Source organism: Thunnus albacares, chromosome 9 (assembly GCF_914725855.1).
Source record: "Thunnus albacares chromosome 9, fThuAlb1.1, whole genome shotgun sequence".
NCBI classification, from domain to species: domain Eukaryota; kingdom Metazoa; phylum Chordata; class Actinopteri; order Scombriformes; family Scombridae; genus Thunnus; species Thunnus albacares.
The window spans coordinates 17,255,354-17,274,522 of record NC_058114.1 but is presented as its reverse complement, the minus strand read 5'-3'; the positions used below and the strand labels follow the sequence as shown (position 1 = coordinate 17,274,522).

Sequence of the window (19,169 nt, the reverse complement as noted above, 5' to 3'; positions counted from 1 at the left end):
ACATAATGAAAAAGACACTTCTCATTGTGAGCACCAACTCTGATGGCTGGCAACGTTTCCTGTTGCTGTTGTGCCTTTTACTATATTTGCCTGCAAAGTGAGACAGATTTTTCTCCATGTGTATATTGGTCTGTGTCTATGTCTGTTTGTGCTTTCCCTGTTGATATGATGTATGTATGTTTTCACCGGGTTTTGTGCAAGGTTTGGGCTATACATACAGTAAATAAAAGTTATACCTGTGTTTTAAACTTAAAAATATTATAAGCACATCAATCCTCAACATTCTGTCTGTTAGGCTGCGAGGCATTGTCGTATAATGATTTCAAGCATCTGTCTAGGTTTGGATTGTAAAGCAAGTGCATCAAATCAATTATTACATTATGAATCTCTTACCCATCCGCAGAACCAGTGACTTGTAACAAGACGTTCAGCCCTCAGTCTTGTCCTAAAGTCCAGAATCTTTAACTGGTCATACTGTACTGTAACTAGTCAGGAAACATATCAGACATGAACCAACAAAAAATGAAGAATTGAAATATCATGCATTGTGTTACAGTAAATAATTCCTAATGTCTGCAGTCGTGTTTCTTCAATGAGCTGAATGGACACAGGAGACTTGAACTCTACAATATTAGTATTATTTAACTGGCAAGAAAGCAATGTCAGGTGACTACAGCAGCAGTCCTTAGACTAATAATGGGCATGTCTTGTGCCCATTTAGACTCTGACTGACCCTCTAACTTGCATTTTTTTCTTGACTTCTATGTTTTCATGTGCATTGATTTCACACATGCCTGTGCATACAGAGGCATGTTATGTACACGCTGATTTAGAATAAATTCTGGGCAATAATTTGTTGGACACTGAAACATTTAGTAAATTTCCTACAGATGTTATTGGTCTACATCTCTGTTGGTCCTTGAGAAACACCCTAAACATTATTTTTACACTATAAAATATTTTCTCTTTGTGATAGTCTTTGTTTTGACGTGATTTTCACCATCTTTGAATCTCTTGACTTAAACCCAACCAGATTTAAAACTGGAACTGACTTCCACTCAAAAAGCTATACTGTAATGAGCTCTGTATATGTGTTTGTAAACCTAGACTTATTATAGTAGTGCTTTGCAGGTCTTTTTTGTTTTATCCTGTCTCAGTACTGTGAAAAGTGGACAAGAATCCAGAATTCACTATAAGTAAGCACTAGCTTTGGCTGGCAAAGGTGTTTCTAAAAGTTACATCTCATCATCTCATTGCATTCTTCAACTTGAAGAATAATCAAGTGTGCATGACTAAACCCAACTAAATCCTGTCTTGTAATATTCAAAATAATCTAATTTTCTTTGTTGCCAATTTTTGGACAAAATGTGATATTGGCGCCCTCTATTGGGCAATGCTAAAATTAAAAACAGGAAAGCAGATGATCAGGTGAAATGAAGCCTGAGAGTGAAAGAAGAACGATGGCTAAGAGAATCCTTATGAACGATTACACAAGGGACTGTGGAAGTGTAGTGCAATCTGAACATAACCCTAAGAGACAGTAAGAATGGACACTTAGGCTGATTGCCGCTTGATGTCATCACCCTGAGACTGCACGCATTAACAGGGCTGTTTGTGAAGCCCTTCAGGCAGAGATACACACTGTTTGACTTTGTTGTGTCCAGGAGGTGGACACGTTTGTGATGTCAGGGGACAGTGATTTGCTTACAAAGTTCAAGATCAGGAGTTTCACTGATATTCAAGATGTAAAAGAGTAAACCAGCAAGCATCTTCTACTCCTTCGCTCCACATGGTTGGGTTTAACTGAGGGAATAAATGCATATCCCACTGGGTTCATCCCTCCATTCAGCTGTGAAAAACTTGTTTACTTCGTTTTCTGAGTGATTCAAATTGAGGCTTTGGCTTTGATCTTTTTTAAATACTCAGAGCAAGCCATGCTTTGCATTCAGTGTTTATGTAAGATGTAGCACAACACTCACGTCTCACATAAAATACAGATATAAAAATTATGATGTAATGTTCAACATATTCTCAGTGATATGCCATTTTTAAGCAAAATCAGATAGCATGTAGGCACTGTGGGTTTTTTTCAGGTTAGAAATTTTTCACAGTCACAACTGCCCATTTCTTTATCGCAATGAGCTGTTGAGAATTATCTGCATTATTCAGGTCAATCTGACAATGTCACAGGTCATCATGGCTCTAGTGCAGACATGTCCCTGTGTTCACAGCATGTGTTTACTTTAAATCAGTCACAAGACTTATTGCAACCAGTTTCCCCAATCAAAACTCATTCTGGTATATAAGGGACAAATCTGAAATGTTGGTTTCCAGTCACTTCACCATGCGGGGGTTTCTCCTCTGCTGCCTTGTGGCCCTGGCCAGTAAGTTTTTATTGATTCATCCATATTTATTTATATTTTAATTCTACAAGCTTATCACAATCCAAACTTCTAATCTTTTAATTTCAGTTTAAGAGGTTTTGCAAATTACTCATAATCCTGGGGTTGAAAAAAATTTTTTTTTTATGTTTCTGGTGCATTTTTAATGTATTCCACCATTCAACATGTAAGATCCTTTCTAATATGGGTATTTAGAAATTATGAATAATTGGTAAAAATAAATAATAATAATAATAATAATAATAATAATAATAATAATAATAATAATAATAATAATAATAATAATAATAATAATAATAATGATTTAGGTATGAATGACAAAAACAATAGAGACTTGAAGAGGTCAGGGATCGACCTGTTTTTGTTGTATGTATGTGTATTTATGTGGATTTTTTTTTTCTTTTTGGGGGGAAAGTTCAGTTTTTAACATATTATCCCTCAGATTGGTAGATCCATAAATAAACCAAATCAAGTAAAAAATGTGTTAATATATTTACAAAAGTTTATGTTTTACTTCTATTCTTTCAGCATGTCAAAGTGTCCGTTATGGTGAGTCTTTTTTTATCTTGCTCAAAAGGGCACACTAATCTTTTTGAAATGCTTTCTATAAAGAAACAATTCAAATGACATTTCTATTTTGACAACACATTCCAGAGCTCGGCCTGAACCCTAAGAAAGCCTACGAGTACAAATATGAGGGAGTGGTGAACTTTGGACTCGGCATGCCAAACCTTGCTGAGTCTGGGGTAAAAATGATATGCAAGGTCAAGATCATCGGTGTGTCTGCACAAACATTCTCTCTTCAGGTAAGGGTAACAGTAAAGGATAGCAAAAACTTTACAGAGAATAAGTTAATTTTTATGTCAGATTCACAGTGTGTTACTTGTCATTCATCATTTATTCATGTATCTGAGTGTATCTGAGTCATTTTTAAAAAAATAGCTGTTGAAAGGTTGTACAGGCTTTTGAAGCCTCTAATCTCTAAACCACATTTACTTTAAAACTAAAAAGATTTCTTTGTGATCATGATGAAAATAAATTCATTTTTTACAACAGTTTGCAGACCAACAGCTATGTAACACTGTGTCCATCAAGCACAGTCATCCAACAGTACCTTTTTGTTATTTTACAACAATAAGCAGATGCTGCATACAAACATTTGCATTTACATACATACATTGCAATTATAGTAGAGAGTAAGCTCAAACAACCCAATAGAATAAGACAGACAAATGCCAGCTGCTTTCCAATTCTGTTGGCTTACACATTTCACCTGTTTCATCTGACATTTAAGTAGAGAATGAGTGAGTTTTCTCTACAAGCACTTCACACATGAGCAAAAAGCTCATTTCATTCTCTGGATCAAAGGTTTCAGATCTGGCCTTCGAGGAGTTCAACGGCTTCCCGGGGAAAAATGGCTTTAATGCCTCCCCAAAGCTTACCCAGCGCATTGCTGACCAGCTAGTCAAACCCTTCATGTTTGACTATGCCAGTGGACACGTCGGTGACATCCACGCCTCTGCTGAGATTTCTGACACTGTTGTCAACATCGTGAGAGGAATACTGGGTTTCTTCCAAGTAACAGTCAAGACCACACAGAGAATCTATGAGCTTGAGGAGGTAAAAGTCAAGTCACCACTGACAATGAACTGCTGTATTTGGCACTGTCATCATTCATTCTATACAGCATAATATTTTTTTTGCAGGCTAGCATCCATGGCAAGTGTCAGAGTAACTATGCTATAGAACAAAACAAAGAAACAAAGGACATGACCATCACTCAGGTTGTTGATGTTGGTAACTGCAGGGAGAAAGCAGCAATCTACAGGGGAATGGCTACTGCTGTGCTTGACAAAGTATCCAAACAGGTCTGTTTATGCCACTACACATGCATCTGATTCTGCAATTATAAATTAAGCAGACCAAAGTCAGCTCTATTTTTTCTTGTGTCTTCCAATCCAGAGAGGGGAATCTATCATTTCAACTGTGAGATATGTTTATACAGTCAAACCAACAGCAGAAGGAGGTCTCATTACCAGAGCTCATGGCCTGGAGCAACAACACTTCAGTCCCTTCAATGTGAAGGGTGGCAGTTTCAAGATGCAAGCAATGTAAGACAAGAAAATATCTGCACATTGCACATATGTGTGCTCATTCACAGTCTCTGTCTGCAATACAAATTGACTGCTTTAAATAATTTCTCCTGCAGGAAGGAAATGGTGCTGCTCGGTGTGAGTGACACAGCCAGAGCTGTCACATTTGGGCCGATGGAAAGTAAAGGCAACATTATTTACAAGTTTGTCAATGCAGAGGCTAATGTTCCCATAATGATGCAGAACCTGGAAGACCCTGTACCAAAGGTAATAATGATACATGCGTTACCAATAATGGTAACACAAAAAATGTGTAAATATTAGCAGAAAAATGCAGGAAGAACTCATTAAATGAAAATAAAGATGGAAATAGGCACTTTTTTCAAAAGATGTATTCTCTCTCTTTTCAGGCTATTGAGTTGATCAAACATCTGGCTCAAGCTAATAGTTACCAAATTGACAGCGCAACAACGGAGGATACTATAAAGCTGTATCAACTCCTGAGAGTGACGCCTTATGAAGGATTAGAAATCATGTGGAGGCAGTTTGCTGAAAATGAAGAGCACAGGTAAGTATTATATAATCATATGATGAGGAGGGAAGCTATTGAACCCATTTTTGTCCAACTGAATAATAAACCCTAAAGTTGTCATTCATTAAATTCTTTATCATACAAAGGACTAATATTAGATTTAGATACCAAATATGAAATATATAATTATCAGAAGTTTTGGAAGGCATTTTCATTTACCCCTGTTCTTGATCTTTCTGTAACAAGAGTCTACAGCCATGCTAGTGGCTCTGTGAGGCTGTACACAGTGATGCTTTGAGCCTACCATGACTTTACCATGTTCACCATCTTAGTTTAGCTTGTTAGCATGCTAACATTTGTTAATTAGCATTAGACACAAATTACAAATTGCAAATTTCCCTGATGGGAATGTGATTAGTTTTACAGGTATTTGATCATTAATCAAGGGATAGGACCAATTAAAATTGTATTTTTTCACCAACTCACCCAAGTTAATATAATTCATCTTGGGAACATGAATGAACATGAATGTCTATCCCAAATTTTTGGTCAATCCATCCAATAATTGTAATATGAAAGCCATGTCATTCAAAACCACTAACTTTAATCTCATGGTGACACTAGAGAAAAGTCAGACTCAGGGGATCACCAAAGTCATTAGGATTCATCATCTGAGAGCCATCAATGTCTATAGCAAAGTTAGATGGCAATCCATCCTGATTTTTGCTAAATTATTTCAGTCTGGACCAAAGTGGTGGACCAATCAATCGATATTACTATCCATAGAGCCATTTTTAGCTGCTAGCATAGCTAAAAATGGCACATTAGCAGCCTTGCCAAGTTTTTTGGGGGCCTTGAAATCGAACATGTTAACTTGCAATTTTTCGGTTCAGGAAATTCGGTAAAGGTCATACAGTGCAGAATTAGTAAAGTGTGGAGGCTGGGATGGTGGATGAATGTATACGTTTTGCCTGAAATGTGATCTTTCACCAATCCTAACCTAGAAAGTTATTTATTCAGAAGTTATAAGTACATTTATTCAGCACTGAGAACACAGAGAACACTGATTGAAAGTAAAAATCCTACAAAGATAACCCTTAACCAAGCTTTTCATTATAGTATTATAAGATGATGAACAAAATAGTCTAAGGCCATCTCTGAAATCTGACACTGATCCACTTCAACTGATTAAGTAATTGAAGAGTATCCTCCTCAATTAGTTCAGGGATGGATTCAGTCTGGCACGTTACCATTGATGAATGATTTATTATCATGTGAGGCATGATGACAGAGAGGTGAAGATTGAAAGACTGCTTTCTTTGCTCATTAAGATTAAGGCAGTCACTGACACCTTGTATTTCATATTGTACAAGTGCAATTAAAAGTGACATGTGACCTTGTCTTTCACATACATTTACCTTTTACTAATCTTTATCAGATTACTACATTTTCTCTTTTTTCCCATATCAGACGATGGTTTTTGGACATGATTGTTGAGGTCACTGATGCCAGAATCCTGAAGTTCCTGGAAATGAGGTTCCAGGCTGGAGATGTGTCTGCGAGTGAAGCGCTGGAAGCTGTTGTGCTGGCATTTAACCATCTCCAGGCTATTCCAGAGCTGGTTGAAATGGCTAAAGTGAGTTAATGAAAAAGAAGAAATGATACCATGCACACTATATACAAAACCCTCTGTGCAGATAACGTCAAAATGTCTTTGTCTCTCTTTATCAGATGTTCCTGAACATGTCCTTTAGTAAATCCAAAATCTATCTGTGGAATACTGTGGTACTTTCCTATGGCTCTCTGGTGTACAAGCACTGTGCCTATTATAAACCTTGTCCAGTAACTGCTGTTCAGGTATTCAAACTAATAAATAAATTAATTTCCTTCATTAAATATGTGCAACAGTTATTCCAAACTGAAACAACAGTACTAACCATACAGTCGTAAGGTATGTGGTAAGAGCTTCACTGTGTGAACCAACACTGATAGTTTCTTCTTCTCTTAGCTGGATAGTGATGTCTTCAAAATAACAGTAAAAACTGACTGTATCTGTTCAACATCTGTATTTAGCCACTGCTGGACATGGCAATGGAGGGTCTGAGGAATAACAATGAGGCAGACATGGTTATTGCTCTGAGAGCTCTGGGGAATGCAGGACATCCAGGCAGCATTAAAACCATCATGCGCTTCCTCCCCGGAGTGGCTGCCACCCCTGTGGATCTCTCGCCTCGTGTGCTGAGTGCTGCTGTGCAGTCTATGAGACTCATCGCTGCCAGAGACCCTCACAGTGTAAGAACACCATATGACATACAGGAAGAATAGAGGATTTTTTAGATGCTTACTTATGATAGCTATATGCTAGGTATGTATATAAAACATGTTGATGGTAATTACATGACCCATTCAATCTTTTTAATAAGGGAACATTTGGAGAAATGATGCATTTACACAAAGCAGTGAGAGATTCTAAATTGTGAGTCATAGCTAATTTTCTTCATTGTGGCAAGTAAGAATAAATTTACACAATTTACAATTACAATTTTAGACAATCATGTGAAAATTACATGTCTGATTCGTGTGATTGCCACATAATCTTTACGTAACACCTGCTTTTGAAAGTTCATTGTTGTTCAGAAAATAATAGAGACTGTGCTGGAACAGAGCAGAAATTACCTCAGCAGTGGGTGGTTGAACGTTTCAGTGAGAGCCCCGGGTTTTCTCGACTCCTTATCGTGGTATTACTTCTGCTTTCAGGTCCAAGACATCACCATGAGTCTGTTCCTGCAAAAGGACCTTCCCACTGAGATACGCATGTTGGCCTTCATGATCCTGTTTGATACTAAGCCTTCAATGGCTCTGGTGTCCACAATGACTGCACATCTGCAGGAGGAAAAAGACCTGCATGTTGTTAGTTTTGCATACTCCTATTTGAGAAGCTTTGCTAAATCCAGTACTCCAGATAATCACTTCCTGTAAGTATAATAATGCAGAAACAATAAGCTGGTTAGTGATGAATAATGTTTATGTTATATGATATTTCATATTTAACGGCTCTTAGTAACTTTCTTTTTTGTGGTTGCTGCAATAGCTCTACTGCCTGCAATGTAGCTGTGAAAATCCTGGCCCCTAAGTTTGGTCGTCTCAGCTATCACTACAGCAAAGCAATGCGCATGGACTGGTTTAATGGTATGTTCAAATACAGCAGGGCATCTAGGTGAACCAGTTCCCTGTTTTTTTTTAAAATTATTATTTAATAATGTACTATATTCCCGATCTAGATGATTTCCTAATTGGCACGGCAACAGAAGTTTTCATGCTAAGAAGTGCGACAAACATCTTTCCCACTGAAATCATGATGAAAGGAAAATTTTATTTCATTGGTAGAATTCTGCAGCTACTAGAGGTACAGTGTGGTACATTGCCATTTGAACTTTTCATTGAAGTTAAATGCACCTTCTCGGTCATGTATAATCATCCTCTTCTCCTTTCATGTTAAAGTTGGGTATGCGTGCTGAAGGAATTAAGGAGCTGTTTGGCTCTGGCATCCCTGGATTTAAAGGAGATCTCAGTTTCAGTGACTTTCAGGCTATTTTCAGTGTGGTAAGAATATAACTGAGACTTAACTGGAAAAATGATCACGATTGTACTATGATGTGTCAGCTTATTTGTTTGGGTGATTTTTATGCTGTGTCTTTTTCAGCTTCAAAACTGGGAAATTCTGCCCAGTGATAAGCCTGTCCTTTCTGCCTACACACGCGCCTCTGGACAAGAGTGGTTCTTTGTTGATATCAATAAAGATTTAATTCAGAAAATCATCAAGGTGAGACAATATTTATGCAAAAACACTATTAATGATCTATTTATGTCAAAGCCAGCTCAATTCTTTAAAAGGATCATATTGTTTATAAAACTGATTACATGTCCTCTCATTATCTTACTTGCAGGCTGTCAATCCTTCTGCGGGGAAAGAGAGCCCTGCGTGGACTGCGATTGAGAATTTACAGAGGGGAATTTCATGGCATAAGACCAAACCCTTCTTGATCTTTGAGGTTCGCTACTTCCAAGCTACCACCCTGGGTCTTCCACTGGAGATCAGCAAATATTATGAAACAGTCAATGGGATCACTGTTAATGGTGAGGTGTCAAATTTGATGCAAACAGCCTATGACCACCTTGCAGATAAAATCAGTATTGATGAATACTTTAAATGATGTATTTAATTTGAACCACCATTGGAAATTTTGGTTTTTTGTTTGTGTGTTATTTTAGCCAAAGCTGCGGTAAATCCACCATTAACAGATCGTCTTGGACAACTCTTGACTTCTGAAATTTCACTGGAGACTGATGGTTTTATTGGGTAATTATATTTAATATTCTTAAAAATTTAAAAAGATGCACTTCCGGCATGTTTAGTAATTACTAAGCAAACCAAGTTGTTCTAAATTAAACTCTTCTTTCTTTAGTTTCACAAAGGATTTTTGGGTTTTCTATGGCATCAACACTGAGCTGTTCCAGTGTGGTTCTGAATTTAAGAGCAAAACGCCAATTGCTATCCAATGGAAGTTTTCCGCCAAGATCAATGTCCGAGAAAAGAAATTTGAACTTGACTTCCCACCATGCCAAAAGGAGTTTGAACTCTTTTCACTCAGGTGTGTTTAGGGGTGTGGAAAAATACTGATTCACACTGAGTCATTGTTATATATGTATTCTTTAAGTTTAGTATATGCTACCACAGTGCAGCCAATATGCCGAGTTTCAGAATTTCTTTTCAACCAACAGCTCCAATGTGTATGCAGTCTCTAGGAACATTGAAGAGCCAGCTTTGGCTAAAATGACCCCAATGATGCCCAACGCTATTGACTCCAATGATGAAGTTGTCCACAAGGGTCCAACAGTTGTGAGGCCTGAATCAGAAGAGGTACAATCAACACCTTTAGCAGCTCACTGTTGGAGTTCAACAAATGAAGATTTACAGAACTCAAACCTGACATTTGTTACTTTTGCACTCAAACAGATCCAGACACCAAACACCTGGCATCCAAGATCCAAAATGTGCACTGAGAGTAACATTTATGGAGTAGGACTGTGTGTGGAATCTGAATTAAGGAGAGAATATTACCATGAGGAATACCCCCTGTATTATTTCCTGGGATACACCAACGTGGCAGTGAAAGTAGTCCCAGGTATACACAACAAGTCCAATACATAACAGCATACAATACTTTGGAATCCAAAACAACATCACAAACCATGGGGAGCTTGAGTCATCCAATGCTATGCAGTCTGGTTGCTGCTGACACTCATTACAGTATTACAGACATGTCCACTCATGCTGCTTCAGGAGGCATTTGTCGAGGAAATAACTGTCTTTCCTCCATGGATGCTGCTGCTGCATTTTCCAATTCTGACATGACAACTAACTGTTGGCCATGAACGGTCATTTCAAGGCCCTTAAAAATGGTGCTGCTGGCTGTAGATGGTGTTTCTGTATGAACCCCCATTGACTGTATGAATTAATTTCCGTCGCTTTGAACTCTCTGATCTGACAAAACTGCAACAGAATGAGACAGCATATGCTGTTTTGTCCTGTCAAAGTCATGCTGCTTCTTTTTTTCTTTTGAAACTCTTACTGTAGTTAAAGAGTAACAACACCAGGCTGAAAAGCAGTGTTCACTGGCCTCTCTGATTGAAGGTTTGAAGTCTGTTACACCTCTGAATCCATGCAGCATCGCTGATGGTTGTGGTTGGGTGTGGTCAAAAGTTTGCTTTGTTGCACCTGTAACCACACCCAACAGGAATGTCACAGTGCACTGAAACACCTTTGCAGTACACTTCTACATCACTCTAGCAAATCGAGAGGTTAAATCAATGGCAGTCTGCAAAAACAAGAATTTCAAAGGGTATTAAGTTACACTTTTAGTGTTCATAATTTTTGGTTTTGCCCATTTATCAATTTAAAATAATTTCATGATCTGTTGCAGTGCTGTTGTACTGACATGAATTAGATTGTTCTTGTTATTGTGTCTACCCCTAAACATTCGTTTTTTAAATCTTTTTGCTAACATAGCCTGTGTACTTTTATTAGCCCAGGCAATCAAAGCTGTTGAGAAAATCCACTTTGAGGTTAACGCCGGCCTGAGCAGACATCCTGTGGGTGCCCGCCAACTCCTTGAGACTCTGAGGAGGCTTTCCAAGGTATTTGGCTACAGTGTGCAATGTTATTATCTTAGCACCTGCTCTGGCATTTCATCCATTCAAATTCTCCTGTTCCGTAATTGTGTTTACAGGAAGCCATCCAGCGCGTGCGTCTGTCCTCTGATTCATCATCAAGCGTCAGAAGATCTCATCACAGCCATCATGAAAACATAATGGAAGTATGCTAAACATGCTCCACCGAGAGTGATCCAAAATTAATTTAATTTCTTTATGGTACATATTTTAGCTGTGCTCAGAATTCATGATCAACAAAATAATTCTAAATATTTCAAATGATCCATGTTTAAACTGCAGCTATTTGTATATACAGTATATTGTACCATAATAACACACATTTTGCTAAAATTGCTTGTTCCCTCAGCCTTGTTGACTCCTACACTCCCGACTTTCACTGTCCACTATGACCCAGTAGTTACACACAATCACAAATGCATTTTCACTTGGGTATTATTATGAATTCCACGCCTGACATAAGATGATCAATACTCTGCACATATTGGACATGAAGCACACAAACCCATTAGAGTCTAATGGACTGCTCTCTATTTAATTCCTCAGGGCTTGGACTCACCACCTGAAGCTGCGTTCAACATCAAAGCGCTTGCCCTGAATGGCAACCAGAAGCCTGAGGGTTATGATACAGCTGTCTACTACACGCCTGAAGCAAACATTCAGAATGCCCAACTGATTGTGTCCCAGGTTGGAGAAGACACCAACTGGAAGATGTGCGTTGACACCATTGTGAAAGGTCATGCTGAGGCAAAGGTAGATATAAAACACACAGGAAGGGCAGTGGGGATAATCTTTTTTTTTAGTTTGGTTTACAAAATGTCAGAAATTAAAAGAATAACACTGATGTTATTTTATGTCTTTATTATTGTTATCAAAAATTTCTCCGAAAAGACCAAAACCAGCAATGACTGTATCCTGCTTGCAAATATTATCTGAGTAACCAAAGCTTGACAGCTTCTTTATTCCTCTCTACCAAAGAACTCAATTTTTGTCCAAAAACAATTAAAGTTACAGTACCAGTCAAAGGTTTGGACATACCCTTGAAAGAGAAAGTGTGTCCAAATTTTTGACTGGTATTGTACATAAAGAGCCGTACCATTCCACTGGGAAACATATTAGAATGAAAACAGACAGTGTAGTTTAATCTTAAACAAATCTGTTCGATCTCTGAAGAGTAAAATTTCCAGGCAGACATTAATGAGCATGCTTGAGTATGTGATTACACTGCCTTGCTTCTTTTATTAGCTGTGAGGAATAAAACTTACAGGCTGTGCTCATTTTACTGAAGGAATATGTGACCCAAATGCAGTGGTATGGCTCTGTTATGTGTTTTGAATATATTTTGGGTAAGAGCTGTAGATAGACCAACTATACTTTTGTGTAGGATAAAGTAGGATCAGCTCAGGATATCTCTAGCAGCAGGTTAAAAAATGTTTTCACCTACTACAGTTGATTTAGAGCTGTATGAATAAGATACACTGTCTACAAATACTCTCTATGATGTACATTAAAAATCATACTAGTTGTCCCTTGAAGATATTTTTACCATATTGAATATTATCAAGGCTGGAGCCAAGTCTCTTTTTTGTAAAGATTCCCTTTATGATTGATCTCCTGTGTTTGGTCTAGGCACACGTTAGATGGGGAGCTGAATGTCAGTCCTATGAAATGTCAATGAGAGCTGCTACTGCACATCTGCCTGGTTCCAAGCCAACACTCAAGGCCAAGGTACACTGGACTAGGATCCCAGAAGCCATGGCAGAGATGGGCAGAAGGTGAGCCTCAGTTGTAAAAAAAGAAATGTGCAGATTGTATCAAGGGAGATAAAAGGTGAGGAGGAAGAGGAGAAGAGACTTACTTTGCTTTACAGAGTATGGTAGAAACATTTTCTGTGTTTATTATAATGACACATACTGGTGTGTGTTGTTAAAACAGCTTTTTACCTTTCCCAGAACTGAAAGCTACATCCCAGGCATGGCTTTCCTTCTCGGCTTCTACCAGCAACATGAGAGAAATGCCAAGCAGGAGGTTTCTGCATCAGTTGTTGCTGCCTCAGCAGACAGCATTGATGTGAAGATTAAATTTCCAGAGGTGTCGGAGGAACTTTTCTCTTCATTTTTATGCAAAACTTCTAAATCCTTGTACTGCATATAACTAATGTTGACTGGTGTATTTACACGCATGTGTCATTTCTCCCTGTCTTGTCATTAGTATACAGTCTACCGCCAGGCTATTCCATTTCCCCTGCCACCTGCCAGTTTTCAGGAATTTCAACGTGACACCAGAAACACAACAATAGAGAGCTTTGGACATGCATAAAAACACGTGAGCTACATAAACCAGTTTGATTAAGCTTAAATTTTCTCTTTTTGAATACTGTGTAATTGTGTGTGTGGAAGCGGACTGTTTTGACAGATTTATATGCAAAGCAGAGGAACAAAAAAAGCAAAGAGCTTTGCCATTTTTACTTGCTTTATAAAATATGTTCTGTGTTGCAGAAAGACAACAAAGCCCAGATGGGAGCCAGATGCTTCTCTTCACTGTGATAACGCTGCAACCAAAATCTCGCCACCATGATGAAAGTGAGGATCATAAAAGATGTATCAGTAATCCCTCAGATGTCACCAGTTTGGAAATAACCTGTAAAGGTCCTGATTTATTCATTTAAGACCATGTTAATATTTGAACAACCTCCTTTGAAGTATAATACTTAATACTGTGTAAATTCATGCTTATGTCCCAAAATATTGCATGTTCATTAAATTGGGTTTACCAAAAACTGTTTCAGCAAGTTTTTTGGTATTCTGATTCTGTCAGTTCATCCAAACATTGTGCAAAATCCATGTATCCCATGATTAAAAATTCAGAGCAAACTGTTGTTTTATTTTACTTCACTATAATGAATCTCCACCAAGTTCAATTTCTGCTGGTATTAATAAACATGCACTCAAAAATAGTTCAAAAATTAGCTGGATTGTACAGTAGATGAAATATTTATTACACTGATAATTATTACACAGTGTTACACAGTATTGTTGCACAATAATCAGTGTCAGTAGTACTGATGAAATCCCTGGAAATCCTTGAAAACTTGATTCAGATCAAGTCATGAAATCCAGTGCTTTAAATTAAGAGTGACAACCCTGTCTGATGCAAACTTTGCAGCATCTTTTGCTTTGTTTTAAAAAAAAAAGAAAGTCATTTACATTATATGACATCATGTTTTTCCAAATGTAATTTTCCTCAAAATATGTAAGAGATGGAGTAGAAACTGCACAAAACACAATCAAGGTTTGTCTAATTTGCCAGCCAATTTGGCAAGTAAATGTTAACAGGTCTTGTTATTTCCCATTTGATTGTCACAATACTGGATGTTGCAGTTGTATTCTGAATTCAGGAAATTGGAAGATAAATGCCCTTTTTGAGAGGGTTTCTACTGAAAGCGATGGTTGTTTACAAGGTCTGTATGACCTGCTCTGTTTGGTCAACTGACCCAACAGGACTGTTTGCAGATATCAGTACACAATGTCACTGTGCATGCCCTTAAGTGCAAGTTCACTGCCTCTGCCACACAAAATGCCCTGCGCCCTTTGGTAAAAAAAAAAAAAAAAGAAAAGAAAAAAATATCCAACACTTTTTGGAATGCTGGATTACATTATTTAATAGTCAGATATTTTAGTATCTAAAAATAGAGGTATGCTGTAAATGGATAAAAGATTTTATGGACATTAATTGGCTCTTGCAAACTGAGCTTGGCCCAAATCTCAACTTTGAGTCATAACAAATAGGATGTGTCACTAGCCAAAGATAATGATTGCATCCTAACCAAAGACTGGTTGTTCTAACTTCTTCTGGCTCCACATCTCCTGCCTGCACTGATTTAGCCAAATGGTGTTGAATTGCAGAGAAAAGACATTGCCATCAAAGGCTGAACAGGATGTGCACGATTACAATGGCACCATTATGTTCCATTTACATCTCTAATATCCTGCAGTCTTTGAAGTGCCGGTTGACAGGCCGATTGCAAATCCGTTATGGCTTACGTCAAGATCTACATCACCTCCTATCATCTAGGAGATCAGGACACCCTGACCTTGTGTTGACACGACTTCACCAGGTGAAATCAGCTGGTAAGAAAGCATTAGTAAGTGATTGATCAGGTAATTTGGAGGAGGAGGGATAGACAATCCCCCCCCCTTTTTATTGCTGCTCACTCTGTGATTGTGACGTGCCTCATTAGGCAGACTACACCAGCCCGGCTAAAAGCCATCTGACGGTGGCTGATAATAAAACCGTGACTACAGACATTTCTGTCCAACTGTAACTATTACTCCATGTATTGTGCATATAAACCATCAATGGAGGCATGAAAAGCCAATGTAGCTGAAGAGCTTTATAATAAACCCCCCCAGTTCAGGAAATGATGCCTCATTGCAAAAAAAATATTTGGGGCAGTTTTTCAAGATATATTGTAGTGCACCCGAAGAAGAACTAACATACTCTTTAAAGAAAATATTGAATTTTGTGAATCCCCCTAAGTCTGTGGTCATTTAAAGAGACAACACAATATACTGTAAAATGTAATTATCTTGTGGTGTTCGCACGTGTGTGTGTGTGTGTGTGTGTGTGTGTGTGTGTGTGTGTATTTGAGTGTGAGCACTAGAGGACAGTGTTCACCAGACATTAAAATATGCTTGGCACAGTGCTAAAAGCCTGGCACCAGTATGTGTTCAGTTCACCGAGAGGACTTTGCAGTGGATGTTGACATTTCGAGGATAAATAAACATGTCTTGCGGCGGTCAAAGTGCATCTGCAACTCTCTGGCATGCAAAGAGAGGACATATTTTAGTATACTATCAAAAAATAATAAATAACAGTTGGTATGGGTGCTTTTATATCTGTCATAGTTCTTATTAGCAAGGGGTGCAGGTTTAGTGTCAGGTGAAGAAAAGCATTAGGGAATGATCGATTGCACAATTTGGAAGAGGAGCCATAAAATGGATTGCTTTTTTTTTTAACCAGCATTCATGATTTAACGTTACTGCCTCCTCTCCTAATTTAAGGAACAGAGACACAAGGTTTGTATACAGGGAGAAATGTGAGTGGGCGAGACTGGTTATATCACTGACATTATCGCTGACATTATCAAGTGGGCACACCTCATCACAGACACTTTATGACACCTCCAGAGGGCTCGAAATCTGACATCACGCCTGCTGTTCGACTTCTACTGAGCTCACATCATCTCACCCAATAATTTCACCATCACTCGCAAATGAGCTTGTTGCCATGTTCCCCAATGTTATTTAGAGATGTTGTTGCTCTGCGCTTATGTAGTTGTGCCGTGGAAAGTTTTTTTAAAAGGCTAATTTATTTGAGACCTTACTCTCGAGAAGCTCAGAAGAGCATAACCCTTAATTTGAAATGTAGCTTTAATTCTAAAAAATATATTTAAATGTTCACTGTCATGTCATCATTATTATAATAAATAATTCTCATAGTAGGTCATTGACATTATCATGAATAGTAGAAAGGAGTTATAGCGGCCTCTTTAGGGCTTTTGAATAAACAGGGCTGCCAATTCAGGTCAGCCAGTTAAAGTGAGATTTTCATGCCAAAGGCTGTAAGAGCTGCATCCACTGCAGATACTGTGCAGATACTAATTATTTGAGGAGCTTTAAGCCTGTAAAGGGTGTATTACCAGCCTGAAGACTACAGCAATATAATTCCACTATAAGTAGCATATTCAATCATAACGATTATGTTCAGTTCAAGATGTTACATCAGTCAGCAGTGAGCATGTAACACCATGTAGATGTTTTCACTATTTTATTATATTTCCCTACTCTAAAATGCCCTAAGCAAAGTTTAAGGAATCAAGAGTACATAAAAATCCCCAATCATAATGTGATTCTATAAACTGAAAAATCACTAACAGTGCAAATTGTTAGGTGAGATAGATGAGACAATGGAACAACCAATATAAAAAGGAATGTTTTGAATATCTCTCACCCACTGTAAGGTTGTAGGAAGCATACTGAGCATACGGATGGATATTTGTGGAGTGGATCAAAAAATCCATTATGTAGGCAAAACATACTTATTGTTATTGTTATGAATGTTGTTCTTCTGCCCCCCCCCATCCCCCTTTCCCTCTCTCTTTCTCTCTCTCAACCCAACCGGTCAAAGCAGATGGCCGCCCACCAAGAGCCGGGTTCTGCTTGAGGTTCCTACCCGTTAAAGGGGAGTTTTTCCTTACCGCTGTCGCCAAGTGCTTGCTCATGGGGGAATTGTTGGGTCTCTGTAAATTAAAGAGTACGGTCTTGCCCTGCACTATGTGAAAAGTGCCTTGAGATGACTTTTGTTGTGATATGGTGCTATATAAATAAAAAATGATTGATTGATTGATTGATTTCAAAGGAGTATTCCTTTAAATTATGTTAATGTCTCTTTGTCAAAAAAATAACTTAATTAATAACAGACTGACAGAAGCATATATATAGCCATATATGTACCATTATGCACATGTCTGCACTCAAACCTGTTGCTTGGTTCACTTTCAACAAGTATACAACCAAACCAAGTAACAGTATAAATGCATCAGCCAACCTTGGGAGACCATTCACAACTATTTCATCTTCGACTACAACAACAACAAAGACACTCTCAGGGCTGAAATGGATCGTACGAGTAGTGTAATCAGTGACCACAGTGAGGAGAGCAACAAGATCGTCAGCCATATCTGACTCGCCTCCCTAATACAATTATGAGTATAGTTCCAGAAGCAAGGTTGCTTCTGGAACTATACTGGTGAGAGTTACTGTTGGCTGTAATCAATCTTCCAGTCCATACTGGCTCTGTAACCCACAATATCCACAGCTGTCTGAGCTGATCCATTGCCATTCTAGCAGGTGTGTTTGTGTCCACCAGGTACATAAGACGCACCCGCTTGGCTATCTTTAGCCACAGATATACTCCTGATTGGACACGTACACAGACAGCTGTGGACACCACGGACGCATAATAGTTCTGTTTATACTACTTTCTGGAGTCTACTTGGAGGAACTGTTCCACACATGCACAGTAGATCGGCATCTATATGAAGACAGCATACAAATTGGAGGTATGTTAATGTCCACACAGAGCCTATGCGTACGTCCTACGATGGGAAATTTTATGACAACATCAGGATATTTAACTTGCATTTCTTCACATGTATTTGATACATATATTCCTCTCGCAGGATAAATAAGTGCCTACAGATCCAAAAGTGTCTTATAGTGTCTTAATATTGGAAATCCAACAGCAGAACACTGTTTTGTTTGTGCTCCAGTCCTTTATAGACATGTGCAACATGCATCACAACAGCCTTTCTTAGCGGCACTCCATGCAAATCAGATGAACTGCAGCTGGGGTCATTTACATGTCAAGTTTAAGTAAATACCCCGCTAAATTTAAAAATCGAGGTGACGCAAAAGTTTGCGACAGGCTTAGCAAACAGGTAGTGTTTCCTTGCTGAGCTGTGGCAGAGGAATACTTCCCTGTAAGTGCATACAGGTTTGTTTCTAAGACAAAACACCAACAATAAACCTACACAGAACTGCCAGGACAAAGATACCCACTTGATTTGGGTAAGAAACTGCTGAAGGCACATATTAGCTTCAAGTGAACTTAAGAATACATAATTACATGGAATGAGGACTGTGGATTTGTCCCTAATTTTTCACAGTTGGATCATATTAGGAAGGGATTGCTTTATGGCTATTATGGAAAGAAGGAGTAATTTCTACCAACGAATAAATTTGTCGTCATACATTTGCTGCATGAGGGATTCAGATTAGTTTCCAATACAACATGTTACGTTAACACTGTACTGATAGATATTGACATTTCTGTGAGCTTACTGAGAAC

The 19,169-nt window shown here is 38.3% G+C and overlaps 1 protein-coding gene across 1 annotated transcript; it reads left to right on the top strand.

Moving 5' to 3' along the window:
- The first annotated feature begins 2,344 nt into the window (after positions 1–2,344).
- On the top strand, positions 2,345–14,084 carry vtg3 (vitellogenin 3, phosvitinless). Its single transcript, XM_044361639.1, has 28 exons — positions 2,345–2,384; positions 2,931–2,951; positions 3,057–3,208; positions 3,771–4,022; positions 4,109–4,270; positions 4,365–4,513; positions 4,612–4,762; positions 4,906–5,063; positions 6,498–6,663; positions 6,759–6,884; positions 7,101–7,319; positions 7,785–8,002; positions 8,119–8,216; positions 8,309–8,433; positions 8,529–8,630; positions 8,731–8,850; positions 8,975–9,164; positions 9,300–9,387; positions 9,494–9,679; positions 9,810–9,948; positions 10,045–10,213; positions 11,116–11,225; positions 11,318–11,404; positions 11,805–12,011; positions 12,888–13,033; positions 13,211–13,349; positions 13,470–13,583; positions 13,757–14,084. The coding sequence occupies exons 1-27, from the start codon at positions 2,345–2,347 to the stop codon at positions 13,575–13,577; spliced, it is 3,828 nt and encodes a 1,275-aa protein (XP_044217574.1). The 3' UTR covers positions 13,578–13,583; positions 13,757–14,084.
- Positions 14,085–19,169: the final 5,085 nt, after the last annotated feature.

Bases quoted from the DNA above. Each gene is read 5' to 3' on its own strand.
- vtg3 (XM_044361639.1), top strand. From the start codon at position 2,345: ATGCGGGGGTTTCTCCTCTGCTGCCTTGTGGCCCTGGCCA. The intron at 2,385-2,930 runs GTAAGTTTTTAT...CTATTCTTTCAG, and splicing joins CTGCCTTGTGGCCCTGGCCA to CATGTCAAAGTGTCCGTTAT. The intron at 9,165-9,299 runs GTGAGGTGTCAA...GTGTTATTTTAG, and splicing joins CAATGGGATCACTGTTAATG to CCAAAGCTGCGGTAAATCCA.